General features: G+C 40.5%; 1 protein-coding gene across 1 annotated transcript in view; it reads right to left on the bottom strand.

The window, feature by feature from the left end:
* Window positions 1-27,095, bottom strand: part of unm_sa1614 (un-named sa1614) — a 79,912-nt gene that overhangs the window by 11,995 nt on the left and 40,822 nt on the right. Inside the window, exons 9-22 of the mRNA XM_062986277.1 lie at window positions 23,399-23,485; window positions 20,878-20,978; window positions 20,596-20,665; window positions 19,429-19,516; window positions 18,101-18,149; window positions 16,444-16,607; window positions 15,280-15,413; window positions 15,041-15,132; window positions 10,935-11,121; window positions 8,790-8,875; window positions 4,331-4,446; window positions 4,009-4,076; window positions 3,713-3,820; window positions 1,152-1,404 (exon numbers count right to left, since the gene is read on the bottom strand). Of these exons, the coding sequence (XP_062842347.1) occupies window positions 1,152-1,404; window positions 3,713-3,820; window positions 4,009-4,076; window positions 4,331-4,446; window positions 8,790-8,875; window positions 10,935-11,121; window positions 15,041-15,132; window positions 15,280-15,413; window positions 16,444-16,607; window positions 18,101-18,149; window positions 19,429-19,516; window positions 20,596-20,665; window positions 20,878-20,978; window positions 23,399-23,485 (1,603 nt within the window). The remainder of the gene's footprint in view (window positions 1-1,151; window positions 1,405-3,712; window positions 3,821-4,008; window positions 4,077-4,330; window positions 4,447-8,789; window positions 8,876-10,934; window positions 11,122-15,040; window positions 15,133-15,279; window positions 15,414-16,443; window positions 16,608-18,100; window positions 18,150-19,428; window positions 19,517-20,595; window positions 20,666-20,877; window positions 20,979-23,398; window positions 23,486-27,095) is intronic.

The following is a 27,095-nucleotide window of genomic DNA, read 5'->3' as shown; positions in this document are numbered from 1 at the left end:
GACAACCAAAACCTGAAAGATACGGAAGGAAGCGTGGAACTACTGTTCAATTGGATCGAAGATTAGCCAAAATAGCAAATACTCAGTCAATGATCACCTCCAGAAAGATCAAGGAACATCTGAAGTTACCAGTGAGTACAGAAGATGATTAAATGAAGCCAATTTACCAGCAAGAACTCCTTGCAAAGTCCCGTTGTTAAGATAAAGACGGGTCCTGAATGGCTTAACATTTGCCAAGGAACACGTTGACTGGTCCAAAGAGAAATGGCTCAACATTTTGTGGACTGGTGAAAGCAAAATTGTATACTTGAGCAGATCATGTTGCCCTGTGTTGAAGAAGAAATGTCCTTAAAATGGGTGTTTCAACATGACAATGACCCAAAACATCTTGGTTACAGACAAACAAGATTGAGGTAATAGAGTGGCCAGCCCAATCCCCTGACTTCAATCCCAGAGAGAACTTGTGGGCTGAAATCTGAAACGTGTTTTTTTGAAGCAAAACCCAAAATTGCAGAAGAACTGTGGAATGTAGTCTAATCATCCTGGACTGGAATACCTGTTCAGAGGTGCCAGAAGTTGGTCGACTCCATGCAACACAGATCTCGGAAACAATTGTTCTGCCACTAAATATTAGTTCAGTTATTTAAAGTAAAGCAAAACCTCAAACATTTTTTCATGTTATAGATACATTTTTTGAGTTTTTAAAGAAAAATGCTGGCACTGCTATTATTTTGAACAGCCTAATATTCATTTTTCTTAATTTTCTGTAAAGGATTAACACAAACTGACTAAATTTTGTTAATGTTTTGATTTAGAATTGAAAGTGTAGTATTTTCAGTGCATTTGCATTTATGGAAATAAAAGTTATTATAATGATTTTGTGCTTTATTCGCTTTTTTAAAATCACTGCTATTTTTTTGAACACCACTGTACCAATTAAATGAAATCAATCCGACAGTTAACACATAAAAGAACTAAATATAATTCAAAAATAGGAGAAGTTGATTCGAGAGAGTATCGCAGCCTTTGGTCATGAAATTACACATCATACCACATTATTATTCACACATCGTTCAGAGAAATAGGGTCAGCGGTGACTTGTTTGCTCTTCTCTCTGAGCATTTTATTACTTATGATTTCCTGTATCTTACCTTTCACTCTTGGAGGCAGTGGAGGTGCAGGTGAAGATGGCGGTGGAGGTGGTGGACTATCCAAGCTGCGCGTCTGACTGGCGGGACTACAATACACATCCCGCTTGTGATCTCCCCGAGATATAGTCAATCTCCGGGTCATGCTGAGGATCCCTCCTCCTCCTCCTCCTCCTCCACCCCGGTTTTGTGAAGAACAGCTGCTCTGGTACATGCTGAATGGACGTCCGAAGCGTTCCTTCTTCACTGGGCCTGACTGTGCACAGAGATAAGTCACTGTTTTATCAGGTCCGACTACCATATACAGTAGGTGCGATAAGCCTGTGCCATCATGGACCAACCAGACGTGAGAGTGATATGGTAGTGTGCTGGTGGTTTTTGAGACCTTGATGTCACAGCTTGGTTTAAGTCCTTGTGATTAAAATGTCTATGCTTACAAGGTGCAGCTGCAAAGGCTGGGTAGAAGTATAAGCAGAAGTACCAAGTTCTAATACTAGAGTATTAAACTGTTTGTAAAGTGTGAAAAGCCGTTTTTAGTAAAGATTTGACTGGTAGAATTGTTTAATTAAGGTTTAAACAATTATCAAAAATGGGGCGGCACAGTGGCTCACTGTCGCCTCACAGAAAGGAGGTCCTGGGTTCGATTCCCAGGTGGAGTGGTCCGGGTCCTTTGTGTGTAGAGTTTGCATGTTCTGCCTGTGTGTGCGTGGGTTTCCTCCCACAGTCCAAAGACATACAAAAGATACAAAATTGTCCATGACTGTGTCCATGGTTGAATCTTGTGTAACCAGTAGCTACCTGTCCTGTCATGAATGTAACCAAGGTGTGTAAAGCATGACATTAAAATCCTAATAAAATAAATAACATGGCCAAAAGTATGTGGACACCCCTCTTAATTATTAAATTTAGGTGGTTTAGGCACACTCATTGCTAACAGTTATCAAAACGCGATTATATGGCCGCTCAGGGAACGCAGCGGTAAAATACGCTAGCACACCAGAGCTGGGATTTCGAATGCTGGGCTGGGTGGCTACATGAACAACGATTGGATGTTGTGCGCAGGGTGGGACAAGCCGGACCAGGGTTCCTCATAAATGGTGCAATTACGACCTCTGCTGGCTGATTGATGACGCCTGTGCAGAGTTGGGGAATAATGCTGATCAGTGTGTGGCTCTTAGTGCACAAGGCTGATCCGCATATGAACTCGCCTCGTGCAGGTGAAAAGATGCAGTCGGTAGTGCACACGTGTCGGAGGGGGCGTGTGTCAGTTGCGAGGCTCATCAGTCAGCAGTGGAGGGGTGTATCGGTAGAGGTGAAGCGTAACGCAATGAGGGTAATTGGATACGACTAGATTAGAGGAGAAAATTGGGAGAAAAATTGGAGAAAATAGACATAAAATAAAGTTTGTGCTTCCAACTTTGTGGCAACAGTCTACAGATGGCTTTGTTAGTTCCAGCATGATTGAGCCCTACTGCACAAAGCAAGGACCATACAGACATGGTTTGAGACATTTAGTGTGAAAAAATTCAGTGGACTGGAACTCCCGGAGTCCTGAGTTTACCACCTTTGATATTAATTAGATCTTCAGTTTCAAGCCAGACTGTCACGTTAACCTCAAAATGCTCTTCTGAGTAAAAGAAAACATTTATTTATTGTATTAATTAGGATTTTAACATCATGTTTTACACTTTGGTTACATTCATGACAGAAACGGTAGTTACTCATTACACAAGATTCATCAATTTAATGTCAAACACAGTCATGGACAATTTTGTATCTCCAATTCACCTTACCTGCAGGTCTTTGGACTGTGGGAGGAAACCCAAGCAAACACGGGGAGAACATGCAAACTCCACACAGAAAGGACCCGGACTGGCAATTTTTACAAGGGTAAAATAGGTGTTGCATATACACCAATGAGGCATAACATTATGACCACCTTCCTAATATTGTGTTGGACCCCTTTTGCTGCCAAAATGCACCTTTCTATCAGAATCAGCATTAACTTCTTCAGCAATTTGAGCTACAGTAGTTCGTCTGTTGGACTGGACCATACGGGCCAGCCTTCGCTCCCCTCGTGCATCAAAGAGCCTTGGCTGGCCATGACCCTGTAACCGGTTTACCACTGTTCCTTCCTTGGACCACTTTTGATAGATACTGACCACTGCAGACTGGGAACACCCCACAAGAGCTGCAGTTTTGGAGATGCTCTGACCCAGTCGTCTAGCCCTTGTCAAACTTGCTTAAATCCTTATGCTTCTTTGAGGATAAAATGTTCACTTGCTGCCTCTAATAAATCAACCACTAACAGGTGCCGCGACAAAGAGATAATCAGTGTTATTCACTTCACCTGTCAGTGGTCATAATGTTATGCCTGATCGGTGTACTTGCATATGCTATAAATTCTTTGAACATAAGCATAAATAATCTGACAGCTTTTCATAATGCTGTGCTGTACTTACTGCTGGAAATATGATAAAAATAAAATGACCCTGCACATCTATAAAAACAGTAAAAATCTCTACCCCTATTTGTTTAAATATTCTTTTTATATAGATCCTGACCTTGTCTTCCAGGTCCTCATCACTCTCATACAAGTCATCCTGCCGCAGTCTCCATTCATACTCCACATGAATGTGCATGTTGTACTGGTTATTCTGAGACTGCTGGATCTGAAAAAGAAAGCACTCGTTACAAAACAATTCTTTATAATTATAAATAATCTAAATAACTTTAAACAGACAAAAAGAGAGCACTAGATTCATGCTAGATTAATTACTATTATACAATTAAAAGGCCATGTGAAACTGGTCCATTAATATAAGCTTATAAAAGAAAAATAAAACCTAATGTCATTTACCAGCTCTTCACAGTGAGTGTACTTCAGTCTTCGAGCAATGTCCAGAGCTGTTTCACCATTCTCATTTTCTATAAAGCAGAACAATTTTCATCAACCCACTTCAATCAGAACGGCTCGAACTGCATAATCAAATCATCACAATCAGCCATCAACCCAATCAGCCTTGTTATTTAGAGAAAAGTGTCTCATTCAGTTATGAACCATTTTATTCAAACGAAGGAATAGCAGTTTCATTATATTTGCTATCTGAATGAAATGAAATGAAATGTATAAAGTAACAGGTAGGAAAAAAGCACACAGAAAGGAAGGTAGGTTCACTTACTGATATGTGCATTGGCCTTGGCTCTCAGGAGTAGCTTTAGGCACTCAGTTTTATTGTGAAGACAGCAGTAGTGCAGGGCAGTGTTTCCTTTCACAGTCTGGGCATCCATATTGTTACTAAAACAAATGCATCAATGTTACAAGAGCCTTTTATAACATGTATATCACTTATATCAGTTTTAATCCATGTCCTTGTTCTAGTCGTGTCTTTAGTCCCTTTTCTTTTGTGCTCACTTAATTATCACCTATTAAATACCTCAATAACAAACTGGACTTGGTTAGCAACTCTGATGCTCTATATAGAAAGGGCCAAAGTCGCCTCCACCTACTGAGGAGACTGAGGTCCTTTGGAGTGAGCCGACCACTGCTTAGATCCTTCTATGACACTGTGGTAGTATCAGCCATCTTCTATGCAGTGGCGTGCTGGGGAGGTGCAATCTCGGAAAGAAAGACAGTAAAAGCTCTGTCTTGAACTGTCCTCTAGAATCTGTAGAGGAGGTGGGAGAAAGGAGGATGATAGCCAAGCTGTCATCCATCCTGGACAACAACGCACATCCACTACTCGAGTCTGTAGGGGTCCTAACAAGCTCCTTCAGCACAAAACTCCTCCACCCCCGTGTAAGAAGGAGCACTATTGCAGGTCCTTCATTCCAGCACCCATCAGGGCTTTCAATAATAATATGTGATATGTCACTCAATAAGTAATACACTGCCTGGCCAAAAAAAGGTCACCACCTGGATTTAACTAAGCAAATAGGTAAAAGCCTCCCATTGGATAATTTCTGCATGGGTGATTATGTTTCAGCTGGCAACAAGTTATTTAACCCTAACTGATGCAGTGAGTAGCTTCTCATTTGTTAAACAACCATGTGGAAAGACACATCCTGTGGTCGTGGAAAAGATGTTAATCTGTTTCAGAAGGGTCAAATTACTGGCATGCATCAAGCAGAGAAAACATCTAAGGAGATTTAGCTGAAACTACTAAAATCGGGTAAAGAACTGTCCAACGCATTATTAAAAAGTGGAAGGACAGTGGGGAAACATCATCTTCGAGGAAGGAATGTGGTCGGAAAAAAATCTTGAATGATCGTAATCGGCGATCACTTAAACGTTTGGTGAAATCAAATGGTAGAAAAACTACAGTAGAACTCAGGGATATGTTTAATAGTGAAAGTAAGAGCATTTCCACACACACAATGCGAAGGGAACTCAAGGGACTGGGACTAAACAGCTGTGTAGCCTTAAGGAAACCACTTGTCAGTGAGGCTAACCAGCAAAAACGGCTTCAATTTGCTAGGGAGCATAAAGATTGGACTCTGGAGCATTGGAAGAAGGTCATGTGGTCTGATGAGTCCAAATGTACCCTGTTCCAGAGTGATGGGCGCATCAGGGTAAGAAGAGAGGCGGCTGAAGTGATGCACCCATCATGCCTAGTGCCTACCGTACAAGCCTGTGGGGGCAGTGCTATGATCTGGGGTTGCTGCAGTTGGTCAGGTCTAGGTTCAGCAACGTTATGTGCCCAAAGAATGAGGTCAGCTGAGTACCCGAATATACTGAACCACCAGGTTATTCCATCAATGGATTTTTTTTGGAATGCGTGCCGTAATCAAAGCTAAAGGTGGTCCAACGAAATATTAGAGTGTGTGACCTTTTTTTTTTGGCCAGGCAGTGTATATTCTTCATATTTTTTATGTATATTCTATTTTTGACTATAATATATGTACATCACTTCTTCTTAAAGGAGTTTTCCTTGCTTCATACTGCTGTAACAAGTTAATTTCCCCAAGGGGATCAATAAAGTCTTATCTCATTTCCCTAAAGTGACAGGCATGGTTAAGTGGTTGAGAGATATACATTATATTAAAAAGAATATCTACCCAGAGAAATGAGACATTTATACTATAAGAAATATACAGTGGTACCTTGTAACTCGACGTCCCCTAAACTCAAAATTTTTGAAACTTGTTGCCCTTCGTCGAGAAATTTGTACCCCTAAACTCGACGTTTACCTTAAACTCAACATGTTTCGTTTTTTTAAAATGTATTCATTTAATTTCAATTTAACAATGAACAGTCGCTTTGTTAAGCTTGAGTGTTGCAGTAAGACATCATTGAAAGACGAATCTGCATTTGTGTGGAATAACCATCAAATTCACTCTGAAAGCTCCACATGTATCTGTGTTTAGCTGGATTTTTCTTCTATTTCCCCTTTGAAACTTGTGTTATAAAAATCAGTTTATTTTAAGAAAGTCTAAAATGCTTATCATTACAAAAAGCTTAACGTGACTAAATGTATTAAAAGAATGACATAGAAACACTAAACCTCTCTTAATTATAACTGCTTATAAGTTCTCTCCACTAATTTAATTCCTGGCTCATTGTTTTAGTACAATAAGTCACGTTAAGCTTTGTGCACCGACACACTCTATAGGAAACAATGGCACTATTATACCTAATAATGGCACTAATAAACCTATTGTGCCGCTTCTCATGTGAATGCGCCTTTACTGTAATAATACAATATTCCAAGATCAAGCATCTCCACAATTAAGAAGCATAAGGAAACAATAAAGAAATAAGGGTAAGCAGGTTTTATTTGTAACTGTTTTCAATTGTATTTCAGTGTTTTTTTATATTTGCTATTATATTTATTTAACAACCCCATTATTGTACATTAGCCTAAAATATATGCAGTTTCACAGGACCATGGAACACATTAACTGGTTTCCCATACAGCCTTATGAGAAAACATACCTTGAAACTCAACACCTTTAATACTCAACGCCACTCCCAGAAACAACTGACGCTGAGTTTCACGGTACCACTGTATATTAAGACAATCCTGTGTCAGCTTGCTATGCTCATCAGATTAAACAGTTTCTCCTGTTTCCTCAGAAACACTGGTCGCAAGGCAGGAATACACCCCAGACAAGGCCCCAAAATCATCACTTTGGCCATCTCCTCCAAGAGATTTTCAACAGTAGTGTGCTAGAGTAGTAGACTGATGCACCAACAGAGCATTTCACCAACTGTAATGTTACATACTATTTAATGTGATACAGGATGCAGTTTATTATTTAACAAAAAATTAAGTCTTTCTTTACCATAGATATAGGATCATGGCCTCTTTGCAAGGTGATGTTAGTTAATTCGTACTGTAATTTAAGCTCTCTGTACATAGTACGTAAAAGTACACAATGACATACTTTTATATAATACCATATGTGGTGAAATATGGATTACATATACTGTAGACAGCTGACTTTGTAGAGTACATGTGCATGACTGGCCTGCCTATAGTCCAGTTCTGTCTCCTATTGAAAATCCATAGTGGTATTCCATGAAGAGGAGCAAGACACAAGACGACCACAGACTGTTGAGGAGCTGAAGTCTCAGATCAAGCAAAGATGGAGAAAAATTCCACTTGCAAAACTTGCAAACAATTAAAAAGTGGAATTAATAGAAAAAGTGATGTAACCCGGTGGTACACATGGCCCTGTCCTGCTACAGGCATTACGTTTTTAATAGTTTCTGTTTACAAAATACAATCAACTTGGTCAGTGAAAACAAATAAATATATTTCCTTTTTTTCCAGTTAAATGAAGGTTAAAGAGATTTAACAACTCACAAATTCTTGTTATTAGTGCATTTAACTAAATGTCCCAACTTTTTTTCAGCAGTGGGATTTGTACTAATACTTTCTTACACTTAGAATAATATTAACATAATATATCAAAATGCTTTACCTTTCATTTTAGTTATCATACCAAAACAAAAAAGAGCCTTCCCCAAACTCAATTCAATTTAAAATCATAGCATGTAAATTAATAAAGGATTTTTATACCGGTTAGCCATTTTTATACCATTTAATCTCAATATTAGAAAAAATGTCCACATACACTGATCAGGAATAACATTATGACCACCTTCCTAATATTGTGTTGGTTCCCCTTTTGCTGCCAACTCTGATGCACTGTGTATTCTGACACCTTTCTATCAGAACCAGCATTAACTGGTTCGCTTCCCACATGCGTCAGTGAGCCTTGGCTGGCCATGATCCTGTCGCTGGTTTACCACTGTTCCTTCCTTGGACCACTTTTGATAGATATTGAGCACTGCAGAATGGAAACACCCCACAGGAGCTGCAGTTTTGGAGATGTTCTGACCCAGTCGTCTAGCCATCACAGTTTTGCCCTTGTCAAACTCGCTCAAATCCTTACGCTGCTCAATTTACCTGCTTCTAACACATCAACTTTGAGGATAAAATGTTCACTTGCTGGCTAATTTATCCCACCCACTAACAGGTGTCGTGATGAAGAGATAATCAGTGTTATTCACGTCACCTGTCAGTGGTCATAATGTTATGCTTAGTCGGTGTATATTGTCTATAGATTGTATAATGTGGAATTAAAAGGCATCTGTTCTATCTACAATATTGAAATTGATAATCATGCTCTCACCTGTTGTGTACCAGAAAGTCCACCATGTGCAGCGAGGTCCGGTCTGCTAGTAACACAGCAAGATGCAGTGCAGTCTCTCGTTTTTCCTTGAGAATAAAGATAAACAATTACCCACAATTACCAACAAAGCCCAAAGCAAGCAAGTAAAATGTTTGGACACACCTACAGTAAATTTATGGACCTTATGAAATAGTACAGTGGTCCCCAACCACTGTCATTTATTACCGGGCTGCACAGAAAGAATAAATAATTAGAGATCGCTGCAAAAGCAGTGAAAATGCTGCTTCCATTTACAACACACTTTAGGTGTTATTGCTTCCTATCACCCCTAGGTGGGAGCATCTCATTGCAGCCCTAATTTTCCATCATTTGTGAGTAATATTGTTATTCGAATTTAAATCCCCCCACCCCGCAGTCTGTGAAATTATATCTTATATAAAACCAGTCTGTGGTGCAAAAATGGTTGGGGATCGCTTATATAGTGTGTACAAAGTGTACAAAGCTCTGAACAATTTACTAATAAATGTAAACATATTTTGATTTGCTTAACACACTTTTGGTCAGAGTTGTAATTTAGGGCCTAGAATGGTTTAAGTTCCAAAAAAGAACAAAGAACTGGAATCTGGACTAAGCACCATAAAAGCAGACACAACTAGAGAGTAAAAACAAAATAAAACAGCTAATGGCTGGAAGAGGAATAACAAAGCAGCTTGCAATGCCAAGGGGAGAAAACGTCTCTCTCTCACAGATTTCTCACATGAGAATCAATAGTACGTTGATACCATGTGGTTATGCATCACAAGCCATTGATTTATCTGCCATGCAAAGCATATTACTTTGTCTTTTTATTTTCCCCTTCAGGATTCATCTTGCTAAGAGCACCAGAGTCGTTTTTTAAATAATTTAGCAACACTGTGGTATATCTGTTTTATGTGTGTATCTACAGTGCTGGCTATACGCAGGCTACTGCTACTTTTTTTGTCTCATAATCTTGGCTTCTCGAAATTGTCCCTAGGTGTGATAGTTAATGAATATACACTGATCAGACGTAACATTAAACCACCTCCTTGTTTCTTTGTAGTTCTACACTTTGTAGTTCTACAATTACTGACTGTAGTCCATCTGTTTCTCTGCATGCTTTGTTAGCCCCCTTTCATGCTGTTCTTCAATGGTCAGGACTCTCCCAGGACCACTACAGGCCAGGTATTATTTGGGTGGTGGGTCATTCTCAGCACTGCAGTGACACTGACATGGTGGTGGTGGTGTTAGTGTGTATTGTGCTGGTATGAGTGGATCAAACACAGCAGCGCTGCTGGAGTTTTTAAAAACCCCACTGTCACTGCTGGACTCAGAATAGTCCACCAACCAAAAATATATCCAGCCAACAGCATCCTGTGGGCAGCGTTCTGTGACCACTGATGAAGGTCTAGAAGATGACCAACACAAACAGCAGCAATAGATGAGCGATCGTCTTTGACTTTACATCTACAAGGTGGACCAACTAGGTAGGAGTGTCTAATAGAGTGGACAGTGAGTGGACACGGTTTTTAAAAACTCCAGCAGTGCTGCTGTGTCTGATCCACTCATACCAGCACAACACACACTAACACACCACCACCATGTCATTGTCATTGCAGTGCTGAGAATGATCCACCACCTAAATAATACCTGCTCTGTGGTGGCCATGTGGGGGTCCTGACCATTGAAGAACAGGATGAAAGCAGGTTAAAAAGGTTCTTTATGGTAAGTGGAGCTGATAAAATGGACAGTGGGTGTAGAAACAAGGAGGTGGTTTTAATATTATGGCTGATCAGTGTATGTAACAAGTGTTAACAGTGAAAAAATGCATCCAGGGTGTTGCATCCTAATTTGTACTAATTAACTGCCTACCCATAAGTGTCAATCAATAACTAAAGCCAAATTAAGCAACAGCCAAACATCTGGCTAATAGGACCAGAGTCAAATTAGATACATCATTATGTACCTGCAAATAGATGAGCTAAGAAGTGTTGGTATGCTATCTCATAGAGGAAGGCGTGTGTGTGTATGTATACCAGCAGAAGGCTGGCAAAGGCAGACTATGGAGTATGTGTACCTGCAGTACCTTAGGGCAAGGCATAGAAAAACTGAAGAAACTGTATGTACCTGCAGTGGGCTGGGCAAAGGATGGGTCAAGTCCAGTTTTTCTGAGTAGAGCTGCACCAGGCTGAAGATATCTCGTGAATGTACCGCCTCCTTTAGTCGTCTCCGCAGGGTGTCGGAGGAACAACCGCTACGATGAGCAAATTGACACTCGATATACTTTGCCAGGATGAAGTCTTTACGTGTCGCCCTGTACACACCCCCAACACACACACAACCATACACAAGTTTACTTACTGTTAAAATCATTACAGAAGTTACAGATCCAAATGATCTACAATGATTCTTATTTACAACTCCAAATCAGAAAAAGTTGGGACAGCATGGAAAATGCAAGTAATAAAAACACAGAGTTTCCTACATTTACTTTGACCTTTATTTCATTGCAGACAGGATGAACCATCCATTCCTGCATTTCAGGCCTGCAACACATTCCAAAAAAGTTGGAACAGTGCTATTCCTTTTCACCACACTTAAAAGACATTTTGGCACAGAGGAGACCAAGTGATTTAGTGTTTCAGATTTTATTTTGTCTCATTCTTCCTGCAAACACGTCTTAAGATGTGCAACAGTACGGGGTCGTCGTTGTCGCATTTTCCGTTTCAAAATTCTCCACACATTCTCTATTGGGGACAGGTCAGGACTGCAGGCAGGCCAGTCCAGTACCCGTACCCTCTTCTTCCACAGCTATGCCTTTGTAATGTGTGCAGCATGTGGTTTTGCATCGTCTTGCCTGGAAAAGATGTCTTGAAAGCAGCATATGTTGCTCTAGGATCTTAAAGTACATTTCTGCATTAATGCTGCCATAACAGAAGTGTAAATGACCTCTGCCAAGGGCACTGACACACCCCCATACCATGACAGACCCTGGTTTTTCATCTTTGGTCCGGAGTGCACAGACCATTTTTTCCAAAAAAGACCTAGGCTGCTGATTCATCTGACCACAACACATATTTCCATTGTGTGATGGTCCATCCTAGATGCCTCTGAGCTCAGAGAAGTCGACGCCGCTTCTGGATATGGTTAACATAAGGCTTCCTTTTTGCACAGTAAAGTTTTAAGTGGCATTTGTGCATGTAACTGTGTGTTGAAGTGCTTGACAAAGGTCTGCCAAAGTAATCTCTTGCCCATGTGGTTATATCAGCTATTGTTGAGTGGCGGTTCTTGATGTAGTGCCATCTGAGGGATGGAAGATCACGGGCATTCAGCTTAAGCTTGCACCCTTGGCCTTTACGCACTGAAATGTAAGGAACACTGCATTTTTATTTTATTTGCATTGTCCATACTGTGTTAAATTTTTCTGATTTGGGGTTGTATGATGATTATGATAATAATAATAATAATAATTAGAAAAGTATATTAATGTATAAAAAGGGCATTTGATAGCCAAATAACATTTATAATAAAATGGCCTTTAAAATGCAATTTCTGTCTCAATTTCTGACATAGTTACAAAGTGTAGCCATTAAAAAATACAGCCACAGTGCCTACGTCCAAACAACTAGACAAAAAATTTGCTTCATTTTGCCAGACAGCTTAAACTGGAAAACAGTCTTCTGTGTCAAATAACATTTTGATAGTTTAAAATTAGGAAAATGCTTGAGAGCCGCTCAGGTGCCGCAGCGGTAAAATAAATACGTTAGCACACCAGAGTTGGGTTTTCGAATACATCGTATAAAAACTCAGCTCTGCCATACGGCTGGGCTGGGAGGCTGCATGAACAACGATTGCCTGTTGTTCATAGGGTCAGGCAAGCCGGATCATGGGTCCTCATAACTGGTGCAATTACGGCCCCTGTTGGCTGATTGATGGCGCCTGCAGAGAGCTGAGGAATAATGCTGATCAGGGTGTGGCTCTCCGTACACAGTGCTGATCGGGATATATGAACTCGACTCGGGCAGGTGAAAAATGCAGTCTGTACTGAGCACGTGTCGGAGGGGGCGTGTGTCAGTTGAGAAGCGTCCTCAGTCAGCAGTGGAGAGTTGAATCAGTGGAGGATGCAATCAGGGTAATTGGACACGACTAGATTAGGGGAGAAAATTGCTGGGGAAAAAGAAAATGCTTGAGAGTCCTGATTTTAACCCAATTAAAAGTCTATGGCGAAATGTAAAAATTGCAGAACACCACCACTCCCAGACTAACTTGGCAGAACTCTAGAAAAGAAATATGTTAAGAGGAACAGGATAAATTTTTTTCATCACATTGTGCAAAAATTATACAAGACAAAAACTCCAAATGGGGGCCATTTTTTCTCAGAGCACTACATTACTTTGGACAGAGAGATTAAGCATAGCTCTGGTGAGCAGGAGTAAATTCTTGGCTGATACCATTTCAGTGCAAACATCTTAATTAGTGTGCCTCCCTCCAATGTTTCAGTGCATTTTTATGAAAGAGGTGCACAGGTGGGAGTCATTTAAACTCCAGCAGGGATTCTGTAATAAAATGAGCTGCATGTGTAATCTTTTCATCTGGCATCCTCCCATAACAGAAAGAAGCATGTGGTTAGAAAACACACAGAATGCTACAATCCTCACTGAGCTGAGAATGTTGTGTTATAACGTTTAATGCTGAATTAATTCCAGTTAAATGAGCACAATGTAAATAGCGGGTTCTTTTATTTGATTGCAGACAGTTTGAACCCAAGATATTTCAAGTTTTATCTGCTCAACTTCATTTCATTTGTTAATAAACATCCATTCCTGCATTTTAGGCCTGCAACACATTCTAAAAAAGTTGGGACGGTGGCAGTTTAGGGCTAGTAATGAGGTTAAAAAAACTAAATAATGATGTGATTCCAAACAGGTGATGTCAACAGGTGATTGTAATCATGGTTTCATACAAAAGCAGCATCCAGGAAAGGCTGAGTCTCTGATGACTAAACAAATGTGTGAGAAAATGAAATGTTTAAAAGCAATGTACCTCAAAGAAAGATTGGAAGGGATTTGTATATTTCTCCCTCTACAGTGCATTTTATCATTAAACCATTCAAGGAATCGGGAAGAATTTCAGTGCATGAGGGCCAAGGGCGCAAGCTGAAGCTGAATGCCCGTGATCTTCGATCCCTCAGACGGCACTGCATCAAGAACCGCCGCTCAACAATAGCTGATATAACCACATGGGTGAGGGATTACTTTGGCAAACCTTTATCAGGCACTACAATACAGAGTTACATGCACAAATACCACTTAAAACTTTACTGTGCAAAAAAAGAAGCCTTATGTTAACCATGTCCAGAAGCGGCGTCGACTTCTCTGGGCTCGGAAACATCTAGGATGGACCATCACGCAGTGGAAACGTGTATTGTGGTCAGATGAATCAGCATTCCAGGTCTTTTTTGGAAAAAATGGACGCAGTGTGCTCCAGACCAAAGACGAAAAGGACCATCCAGACTGTTATCAGCAACAAGTCCAAAAGCCAGGGTCTGTCATGGTATGGGGTGTGTCAGTGCCCTTGGCAAAGGTCATTTACATTTGCAGAAAAGTACATTGAGATCTTAGAGCAACGTGCTGCCTTCAAGACGTCATCTTTTCCAGGAATGTTTTTCAACAAGACGATGCAAAACCACATGCTGCACACATTACAAAGGCATGGCTGCAGGAGAAGAGGGTACAGGTACTGGACTGGCCTGCCTGCAGTCCTGACCTGTCGCCAATAGAGAATGTGTGGAGAATTTTGAAACGAAAAATGCAACAATGACGACCCCGTACTGTTGCACATCTTAAGACGTGTTTGCAGGAAGAATGGGACAAAATAAAAGCTGAAACACTAAATCACTTGGTCTCCTCGGTACCTAAACGTCTTTTAAGTGTGGTGAAAAGGAATGGCAACATTACAAAGTGGTAAATGCTTTACTGTCCCGACTTTTTTTGGAACATGTTGCAGGCCTGACAGGAATGGATGTTTATTAATACAATAAATTAGGTTGAGTAGACAAAACATGAAATATCTCAGGTTCATCCTGTCTGCAATCAAATAAAAGTCAAAGTAAATGTAAGAAACTCTGTGTTTTTTTTTATTATTTGCATTTTCCATGCTGTCCCAACTTTTTCTGATTTGGGGTTGTAGTAAATTAATTAAAAACTGCAACAGACAAACTGCTTTTTGCTTACATGTCACTGTCTGCAGACGGCTTCAGAAACTGACTTGGAAGGTTGGCCTCAACGATTTCATTAAACCCTGAGTTCCCAATGTTTCTTGCCAGCTAAAAAGAAACACAGAGAGTGTAAAATACATTAATCTGGCAACAGAATGGCCAAAACTTAAACTAAAACATTACATAAACATAACCAAACCGTGTTTCCCCATATTTGTTTCTTTTTTGTGAGGACTGTGTGGTAAAGAGACTCACCAAGAGTTCAGAGGTGCCAAGCTTGTCCAACGAAAGGGACTGGATGCGGGAGTAATGCACCCCCATCTCCCGATGGATTCCTGAGCATTCGATACAAATCAGGATGCCCAGGTTTGTCGAAATCCAAGTAGGATCTAAAAGCATTCAAGTATACACTGATCAGTCATAACATTAAAACCACCTCCTTGTTTCTACACTCACTGTTCATTTCATCAGCTCCGCTTACCATATAGAAGCACTTTGTAGTTCTACAATTACTGACTGTAGTAAATCTATTTCTCCGCATACTTTTTTAACCTCCTTTCACCCTGTTCTTCAATGGTCAAGACCCCAACAGGCCCACCACAGAGCAGGTATTTTTTAGGTGGTGGATCATTCTCAGCACTGCAGTGACACTGACATGGTGGTGGTGTGTTAGTGTGTGTTGTGCTGGTATGAGCCATTTAAATACCGTGTCCACTCACTGTCCACTCACTGTACCGTGTCCACTCACTGTCCACTCTATTAGACACTCCTACCTAGTTGGTCCACCTTGTAGATGTAAAGTCAGAGACGATCGCTCATCTATTGCTGCTGTTTGAGTTGGTCATCTTCGAGACCTTCATCAGTGGTCACAGAACGCTGCCCACAGGGCACTGTTGGCTGGATATTTTTGGTTGGTGGACTATTCTCAGTCCAGTAGTGACAGTGTCAATGTCACTGCAGTGCTGAGAATCATCCACCACCTAAATAATACCTGCTCTGTGGTGGTCCTGTGGTTGTCCTGACCATTGAAGAACAGCATGAAAGGGGGCTAACAAAGCATGCAGAGAAACAGATGGACTACAGTCAGTAATTGTAGAACTACAAAGTGCTTCTATATGGTAAGTGGAGCTGATAAAATGGACAGTGAGTGTAGAAACAAGGAGGTGGTTTTAATGTTATGGCTGATTAGTATATATAGATAAATAGAAAATATTTAACAACTAAAAACTAGTTACATTGTTCTTGTTTAATTATTTATTGAAAACAAAGTTGTAAATTTTGCTAATAAATATTTGCAATAAGAATTGAATCGTTTTAATTGCATCTGTACATTCTTTCAACTATTATAAAAATAGACTTTTTTTGGCAGTTGTGCTCAACAGTTGTAAGCAGTATGTATGATTTGAATAGTCGTATCACCTGGAGCGCCACAGTCACAGCAGATGTGGTTGCCCGGCATGCGGAGGATGTCCTCTATGACTGCTCGTGTCAGATCCTCAACACTGCTTTCACCGGTCTGTTTGTGTTCATCTAGAGCCTCGTTCAGAGCCTCCTGCTTACTATTCATCAGCACTGAGATCCACCTGAACATCACACACACACAAAAAGATAATTACATGTTGCAAATGTTCTGAAATGAAATTTGAATTTAAATAAATCTGTTTTTTATTTTTATTTTACAATATATTTATTTAGAGAGTTGAATATTACATGTAGGGATTATGTATATATACACACATACACCACACATACACCACACATACACCACACATACACCACACATACACCACACATACAACCCCAAATCAGAAAAAGTTGGGACAGCATGGAAATATAATTTGTTAATATACCTCCATTCCTGCATTTCAGGCCTGCAACACATTCCAAAAAAAGTTGGGATGGGGGCAATTTAGAGCTAATAATGAGGTCCAAACAGGTAAATGTAATCAAAAAGATTGGAAGGGATTTGCATATTTTCCCTCTACAGTGCATAATATCATTAAACGATTCAAGGAATCCGGAGGAATTTCATTGTGTAAAGGCCAAGGACGCAAGCTTAAGCTGAACGCCTGTGATATTTGATCCCTCAGACGCCACTGCATCAAGAACCGCCACTCAACAATAGCTGATATAACCACATGGGTGAGGGATTACTTTGGCAAACCTTTGTCAAGCACTACAATACAGAGTTACATGCACAAATACCACTTAAATCTTTACTGTGCAAAAAAGCAGCCTTATGTTAACCATGTCCAGAAGCAGCGTTGATTTCTCTGGGCTCTGAGGCATCTACGATGGACCATCACACAGTGGAAACATGTATTGTGGTCAGATGAATCAGCATTCCAGGTCTTTTTTGGAAAAAAATGGACGCCGTGTGCTCCGGACGAAAGACAAAAAGGACCATCCAGACTGTTATCAGCAACAAGTCTAAAAGCCAGGGTCTGTCATGGTATGGGGGTGTGTCAGTGCCCTTGGCAAAGGTCATGTACACTTCTGTGATGGCAGCATTAATGCAGAAAAGAACATTGAGATCTTAGAGCAACATGTGCTGCCTTCAAAATGTCATCTTTTTCAAGGACGTCCATTCATTTTTCAACAAGACAAAGGCATGGCTGCGGAAGAAGAGGGTACGGGTACTGGACTGGCCTGCCTGCAGTCCTGACCTGTCCCCAATAGAGAATGTGTGGAGAATTTTGAAATGAAAAATGCGACAACGACGACCCCGTACTGTTGCACATCTTAAGACGTGTTTGCAGGAAGAATGGGACAAAATAAAAGCTGAAACACTAAATCACTTGGTATCATCGGTGCCAAAACGTCTTTTAAGCGTGGTGAAAAGAAACAAAGTGGCAAATGTTTTACTGTCCCAACTTTTTTTGGAATGTGTTGCAGGCCTGAAATGCAGAAATGGATGTTTATTAATAAATGAAATGAAGTTGATCAGATTATTATTTGCATTCTCCATGCCGTACCAACTTTTTCTGATTTGGGGTTGTAGATTGAATGAGTCTACAGGTTCAATTGTAAAACTGTAGGTTCCAAAAAAAACTAAACAATGCAACTTTGAACTTACGCTACACAGTCTGGCTCATCCTCAGCAAGAAAGTGATAAGTGCGGTTATCTGCAGCGAAAACACAATGAGCCGTAATGCACTTACATAAAAACTGGCAAACATTGGATGATGAAACAGATCTAAGCTCATTGTGTTGCAACAATGCTATTACTAAAACAGGACATATACACCACAGCATCCTGTGAATACTAGAATTTACTTTTCAATGCACACAAGGTATAGAGATAATAGTTCTTTTGTGCCGTATTATACACCGATCAGCCATAACATTAAAACCACCTCGTTTCTACACACATTGTCCATTTTATCAGCTCCACTTACCATATAGGAGCACTTTGTAGTTCTACAATTACTGACTGTAGTCCATCTGTTTCTCTGCATGCTTTGTTAGCCCCCTTTCATGCTGTTCTTCAATGGTCAGGACACCCACAGGACCACCACAGAGCAGGTATTATTTAGGTGGTGGATCATTCTCAGCACTGCAGTGACACTGACATGGTGGTGGTGTGATAGTGTGTGTTGTGCTGGTATGAGTGTGTTGTGCTCAGAAGCGCTGCTGTAGTTTTTAAATACCGTGTCCACTCACTGTCCACTCTATTACATACTCCTACCTAGTTGGTTCACCTCGCAGATGTAAAGTCAGAGACGATTGCTCATCTATTGCTGCTGTTTGAGTTGGTCACCTTTGAGATCTTTATCAGTGGTCACAGGACGCTGCTCATGGGACGCTGTCGGCTGGATATTTTTGGTTGGTGGACTATTCTCAGTCCAGCAGTGACAGTGAGGTGTTCAAAAACTCCATCAGCGCTGTTGTGTCAGATCCACTCATACCAGCACAACACACACTAACACACCACCACTATGTCAGTGTCACTGCAGTGCTGAGAATCATCCACCACCTAAATAATACAGCATGAAACATGAAGAACAGCATGAAAGGGGGGTGACAAAGCATGCAGAGAAACAGACGGACTACAGTCAGTAATTGTTGAACTACAAAGTGCTACTATATGGTAAGTGGAGCTGATAAAATGGACAGTGAGTGTAGAAATAAGGAGGTGGATTTAATGTTATGGCTGATCGGTGTATAGTTGTGACCTTTATTGTATAACACTACAATGCTACGTCTAAAACGGTGTAAATGTAAGTGCAGCAGGATGATAAATTCTTAAGATTCATGCATCAAAGCACACAAGCACAGTTACATAATTACTGTCTGCAAAATAACTTTTGTTGACAGTCGGTTCTGCAGGGATTAAATTATGGTTATATTCTCCATTTAAACAACTTTGCTGCAAAACGCAACACAAGGCTAGACATAACTTACGGGAGATGAGGTCAAAGCATTTCTTGTCTTCCAGACTGGGTTTGACCTGACATGTTAGGAGGTTTAGTTTGGCTGGTGCTTTATTTGGCTAAAGAGACAGAGAGAAAAAGAGACCGAGAAAACATTCACCTTTATGTACATGTTAACTTTAATAAGATGTCATAATTAATAATTAATAATGCTTTTTAAAATTATGGTTCAATGCGGTAAAATACGCTAGCACACCAGAGCTGGGATTTTGAATACATCGTATCGGATCTCAGCTCTGCCATCCGACTGGGCTGGGCGGCGACATAAACAACGATTGGCTGCACAGAGTTGGGGAATAATGCTGATCAGGGTGTAACTTTATTGTAAGTCACTTTGGATAAAGGCGTCTGCTAAATGCTGAAAATGTAAATAAAGAGATAAAATTAATATTGAGCAGAATTAAGTTCACCTCCACAATAGTCCCAGTTTCTTATGTGGACCCCTCGAAAATTTAATTGCCCACCCCTGATCCAGACTGTTATCAGCGACAAGCCCTTATCAAAGGTCATTAACACTTCTGTGATGGCAGCATTAATGCAGAAAAATACATCAGAGCAACATGTGCTGCCTTCAAGATGTTATCTTTTCCAGGGACGTCCATGCATTTTTCAACTAGACAATGCAAAACCCCATGCTGCACACATTACAAAGGCATGGCTGCGGAAGGAGAGAGTACGGGTACTGGACTGGCCTGCCTGCCTGCAGCCTTGACCTGACCTGATTCTGTGTGAAGAATTTTGAATGTGACAACAACAACCCCGTACTGTTGCACATCTTAAGATGTGTTTGCAGGAAGAATGGGACAAAATAAAACCTGAAACACTAAAGTGTGGTGAAAAGGAATGGCAACATTACAAAAAGGTAAATGCATTACTGTCCCAACTTTTTTTGAAATGTGTTGCAGGCCTGAAATGCAGGAATGGATGTTTATTAATAGATGAAATGAAGTTGACCAGACAAACCATGAAATATCTCAGGTTCATCCTGTCTGCAATCAAATAAGACAAAGTAAATGTAAGTAAAGGTTTTCTGATTTGGGGTTGTATGTACCAGATACGTGAACTTTTAAAAAATGCCCAGTGAGTGTATATTGTGAAAAGGCCCCAGCTGGATGGTTTATATAACAAAGTTGCTTACAGTTCCATGAGCAATGGTCAGGTAGCAGTTTTGCACAGAACACTTCCTTTTCTGCCACATCTTCCTCAGCCTGCAACAGTCAGAAATAAAATGAGTATTTCTAGGCCACACACACACACAAATCATAAGAATTATTCATCAGTGTTGTTTTACGGACACTGTAGGAAACATTACATACTTTTAAATATTGCAAAAGTATTTTAGCTTTAATATAGTATACAGACAAACTGTTCTAGTTCTGTCACACTGTCATGAATCACTGTGGAAGTAAAAATTTTTTACCCATCACTCTTCTTGTACAGGAAGCCTGATTTCTCTGTGCCATACTGTTTGTTGCCTTGTAGTTGGTGCATACTGTAAGCAGCCTGTTTACAGAAAGAGTCCTGCAGCAAACAAATACACATATGACACATAACTTAACACACAGCCTTGAGTAGACCCTTGAGTTATGAACGGTTTACCATACAAACATTTCGGGTTACGAGCCATCTTTTTCAATTTAACGTACGAACAAATTTTGGATTACGAACAGCCTAATATTCATTTTTCTTAATTTTCTGTAAAGGATTAACACTAACTGGCTACATTTTGTTAATGTTTTTATTTAGAATTGAAAGTGTAGTATTTTCAGTGCATTTGCATTTATGGAAATAAAAGTTATTATAATGATTTTGCACTTTTTTTAAATCACTGCTATTTTTTTGAACACCACTGTATATACAGTGAAAAAACATTCAGACAGCGGACGGTGTTTTTTTCTGTGTTTTCTTTACATTTTGTAAAATTCTATATTAAAATGTCCCCAAAGAAGTTGCAGAGGAAGTGCAGTGGTGAGAAAATGAAAAATTACTATTTGTTGTGTTGTATAATTACTCCTGCCTGTAGCTGTCACTGCGTATCAGACAGAGGGGACAGTGAGTGAGAGAGAAGAAGGAATTCGGCTCAGTAAAGTATTCTTTCTTTCGTGCAATTACACCTACAAAATACAACACTATTGAAATAAAGAAGGAAATAACAGAGAAATATGAGTTATTGTTGTTTCTGGTAGATACAATGTATTATGGTGTATGGTACAGCACACTGTACTGAAATGTGATGTGTGTTTATGTACAGTACAGTACTACAGTGTATTGTTGTTCATTATTGTTTATTACAGTAATGTCAATTCTATAATTTAAGATTTAAGGGAAAATATGCTTGTACTTATAACAAAAAAGACAATTTAAGACATTAGAAAGGTTAGGTAAGGGGGGGGGGGTTTGGGAGGTCTGGCACGGATTAATTCTATTTACATTATTTCTTATGGGAAAAATAGGTTTAACTAACAAAAATTTTGACTTAAGAACAGCCCTTTGGAAAAAATTAAATTCATAAGTCAAGGGTCTACTGTATTTGATCATTTGATGACTGACATAAGGTTAGCAGGCTTTGCTCTAAACTGAAATGCTCACTGCATGTTGCATAACTAACTAGTTCAGTGTTTCTGTCATAAGCAGAAGCAGAAGTGTGAAGTCTTTGCATGAGCAAAAGCAACAAGTGAGAAATGCTGGTTACAAATAGTGGTTGAAATATAACTGTCACAACATTACTACAATGCATTAGATCAATGATACATACAAACAAACCTACAAGTTATTATTATATTATTGCAAGCAGTTCAGTATACACTGATCAGCCATAACGTTAAAACCACCTCTTTGTTTCTACACTCACTGTCCATTTTATCAGCTCCACTTACCATATAGAAGCACTTTGTAGTTCTACAATTACTGACTGTAGTCCATATGTTTTTTAGATACTTTTTTAACCTGCTTTCACCCTGTTCTTCAATGGTCAGGACCCCCACAGGACCACTACAAAGCAGGTATTATTTAGATGGTGGATCATTCTCAGCATTGCAGTGACACTGACATGGTGGTGGTGTGTTAGTGTGTGTTGTACTGGTATGAATGGATCAGCCACAGCAGCACCGCTGGAGTTTTTAAATACCGTGTCCGCTCACTGTCCACTCTATTAGACACTCCTACCTAGTTGGTTCACCTCGTAGATGTAAAGTCAGAGACAATCGCTCATCTATTGCTGCTGTTTGAGTCGGTCATCTTCTAGACCTTCATCAGTGGTCACAGGACGCTGCCCATGGGGCGCTGTTGGCCGGATATTTTTGGTTGGTGGTTTATTCTCAGTCCAGCAGTGACAGTGAGGTGTTTCAAAACTCCAGCAGTGCTGCTTTGTCTGATCCACTCATACCAGCACAACACACACTAACACACCACCACCATGTCAGTGTCACTGCAGTGCTGAGAATGATCCACTACCTAAATAATACCTGCTCTGTAGTGGTCCTGGGAGAGTCCTGACCATTGAAGAACAGCATGAAAGGGGGCTAACAAAGCATGCAGAGTAACAGATGGACTACAGTCAGTAATTGTAGACTACAAAGTGCTTCTAAATGGTATGTGGAGCTGATAAAATGGACAGTGAGTGTAAAAACAATGAAGTGGTTTTAATGTTATGACTGATCGGTGTATAGAATGCCTTTATTTGTCATGTGAACATGCACAAGTGTACAGTCCAATAAAATTCTGTTAACTGTTACAGCACCCCTCTGAGAAGAAACTGTTAAGGACCTTGCTCAAGGGTCCAACAGTGGATGCATAGCAGCTTGGATTTGAACTGACAATTTTCCATTTGATAGTCCACTAGCCTAGCACTTCTGGCTCTATTGTCTCTAAAACTGCTTTTCAAGATCATTATTTTTTTTTAAAGAATAACTGAGTTGAGTGAATGGTGTGTAATCGATCACCTCTTTAAGTTCAGGCTGCAGTGCCAGTCTCAGCTGGTCTCTGAGAGAGCAGAGTCGTCTCTTCTCTTCATCCTGGCTATGTTTGATCTGCATAGAAAATCACAAAAAACACAAAGTATGCATGACTTCTTACAAACAAATGCCACAAATGACAAAACTAGTGTTGACATTGCAATATCTACAGACTTTATGCTAACTGAAACAGAAGAAGATTGGCACAATCTTGGACCTTCCTAGAGTTGGGTGTCTGGCTGGCCGGCAAACAGGCAAGAAGGCCTTCAAAAGTCCTGTACAGAAATGGGAGAACCTGTTGTTTGGATAACCATCTCTGCCCCACTCCAAAAATAACCAGACCTTTATGGCAGAGAGGCAGGATGAAGGCCCTGTTTGTGAATTTATTTATTTAGGTTTTTAATGTCATGTTTTACACTCTTTGGTTACATTCATGACAGAAACAGTAGTTACTCATAACACAAGAATCATCAGTTCACAAGTTTAATGTCAAACACAGTCATGGACAATTTTATATCTCCAGTTCACCTCACTTGCAAGTCTTTGGACTGTTGCATGAAACCGGAGCTCCCGGAGGAAACCCACACGGACACGGGGAGAACATGCAAACTCAGAAAGGACCCAGACCGACCTACCTGGGGATCGAACCCAGGACCATATTAAGCCTCATCAAATATCTGTTGAGAGACCTCAGCATGGCAGTTTACATAAGACCTCTAGTCAATCTTCACTAAATATTGTTTGATTTTTAATTAGTATAAAGGGTGTAATTTATTTGCAAATTCACACTTGGACACACAGGAAAGAAGGAACACAAAGGAAGATGTTAGCTTGCATGCTAGCAAGTTGTGCTGCCTCAGCCCATTGGTTTAAAGGCCTGAGGCTAACTGTGTGAGCTTTGTAAGCAAAGATTGTGGTGACATAATCACTGTCTAAAGTGTGTCCAAGTGGTCTAAGTAGTGTGTCTGAATTTCCTGCTTTAGAAGTTCAATGAGGGCGGCACGGTGGCTAAGTGGGTAGCACTGTCGCCTCACAGCAAGGAGGTCCTGGGTTCGATCCCCAGGTGGGGCGGTCCGGGTCCTTTCTGTGTGGAGTTTGCATCTTCTCCCCGTGTCCACGTGGGTTTCCTCGGGGAGCTCAGGTTTCCTCCCACAGTCCAAAGACATGCAAGTGAGGTGAATTGGAGATACAAAATTGTCCATGACTGTGTTTGATATAACTCTGTGAACTGATGAACCTTGTTTAATGAGTAACTACCGTTCCTGTCATGAACCTACACTTAATTATGATGCCGTATGATTGCTATGACCGCCTTATATGGCATATTGTGTCTCATATTTCATACGTTATGTGAATGAAAAATGTTAAATCGTTAAACACAAACCTTAAATTTGTTGAATTGCACAGCAAATTGAATATTTCATGGAAAAAGGCTCATTTCGGTAATTCGGGAATTAGGTAGGGCCGTTTTAATAATATTTTGAACTGTAGATGGTGAAAGACCTGAATCCTTTGCCATCTTGTCCTGAGAAACACTGTCTTTGAACTGACTGACAATTCTCACACAAAGTTTGGCACAAAGGGGTGGACCATGACCCATCCATGGGTGCAAAGTCAAAACCTTTGGTGGACGCTCCTTTTATACTCAATATTGATGACCTCACCTGTTCCCGGTTAAACTACTAATTATGGAACCTTCTAGAGCAGTGTTAATTGTGTTGCAGGCATCACATTTTATATTTTTTTGTATTTACAGAATACAATTAGTTTACCCAATTACAGTTTTTAGCCTTTACTGCATTTTAGAAAATGTCTCATTTTTGGAAAATGGGATTTTATACATTTAGTCATGGCTCGGTGGGTAGCACTTTCGCCTCACAGCAAGAAGGTCCTGGGTTTGATACCTAGGCGGGGAGGTCTGGGTCCTTTCTGTGCAGAGTTTGCATATTCTCCAAGTGTCTGTGTGGGTTTCCTCCGAGAAACGGACTGCAGTCCAAAAACATGCAGTCAGGTTAATTGGAGACACTGAATTGCCCTATAGGCAAATGGGTGTGTGTATGAGTGTGTGTGTGTTTGTCTGCCCTGTGATGGACTGGCGCCCCGTCCAGGGTGTTACTGTGTGCCTTGCGCCCATTGAAAAGCTGGGATAGGCTCCAGCACCCCCCCCACGACCCTGACTGGATAAGCGGTTAAGAAAAAGAGTGAGTAATTTAAAAAAAAAATGCATTTTCTCCCCTTTTTCTCCCCCTTTAGTGTGTCCAGTTGCCCAATTGCGTCATGCTTCCTCTCCGCCGATGCCGATCCCTGCTCTGACCGAGGAGATCAAAGCTGACCCACGCCCCCTCCGATACGTGGGCAGAAAGCCGTATGCATCTCGTCACCCACACATTGACGAGTGTTGTGCCACCTAGCGCTGTGTATGGAGAGACACACCCTAAGAGCACTCTTTCCTCATCTCTGTGTAGGCGCCTCTAATCAGCCAGCAGAAGTCGTAATTGCACCAGTCTGACAGAGAGAGAGCCCTATCCGGCTTAGTTCCGCCCATCTGAACAACAGGCCAATCTTTGTTCATGTGGCCGCTCAGCCTTAGCCGACAGGAGGGGCTGAGATTCGCTACGATGTATTCGAGATCCCAGCTCTGGTTGCAGCGTGTGTTTTTACCGCTGCGCCACCTGAGCGGCCCGAGTGAGTAATTTTTAAAAGAGTCTTTAATGCAAGTCACTGCTGACAATTATTTGAAATGGCATCCTGTCTTTTGAAGTTATTTTTTGAGTTCTGCACAACAAACAGATCTTCACCCTCTGTCACCCTCACAAGGGATGACATTTAGCCATCAGTGCATGGCATTCATGGAATATAAATATAAATGAATTGATGATAAAAAGTTTTTTTTTTTTTTTATATTGCTTCATGAACAGTAAAACCCTTTTAAATGGTGAACTATAAGTGTTTATTAAACAATTAGACAAGAGGATGGATGATGTGTGGAGAGCTAAATAAATTAAATGATCCACTGGCAGTGTCAAACTTAGCAAGCAAAATGAGCTGTGCTCTGAATATTAATTTATTCCTCTTGGTCACACACACACACATCTGAATGTAATTAGACTGGATAGTGCAGCTGGGGGGTATTCCTCGAATGGACTGACAGTGAATTTGCAGCCTTTAAAAAAACAAAAGGATTCAATGTACTTTTGTAAAACAAATATTTGAATAAGCTTTTATGTGCATTAATTGTTCTGAAAAGCTAAAGCGGGTTTATATCTTAAAGAAAGAAGACGCTCATTTTGCACTGTTCTAAAGTAATTTAAAAGCAGATATGCTCATTCAAAAGATAACACATTCTTTAGACCCACCAGATCAGTCATTTTATGTTATTAGTGATAATTATTTTATGTTTTATTAAGCTTCTAAAAAATTTCTCCCAATTTAGCGTAGTCAATTTGTCTTCCGCTGCTGAGGGATCCCCGATTGCAGTCAAGGTGGGTATATTGCTGCTCACGCCTCCTCCGACCCTCGCACAGCCCTTAGCGGAACCCTTTTTCACCCATGCTCTCTGTAAAAGCGCCTCTTTATCTGCCAATCAGGGTCCTTGCACAGCGTATTAAGACCTCACCCACATAGTCCGGTCATCCCGCCCTAGCAGAACCGTGTCTGCTGCAGGCACTGCCAATTATGCCCGCTA

The sequence above is a fragment of the Trichomycterus rosablanca genome, chromosome 24 (assembly GCF_030014385.1).
Source record: "Trichomycterus rosablanca isolate fTriRos1 chromosome 24, fTriRos1.hap1, whole genome shotgun sequence".
Taxonomy (NCBI): domain Eukaryota; kingdom Metazoa; phylum Chordata; class Actinopteri; order Siluriformes; family Trichomycteridae; genus Trichomycterus; species Trichomycterus rosablanca.
Note: the sequence above shows the minus strand (reverse complement) of the source record. Positions and strands in the feature narration are given on the sequence as shown.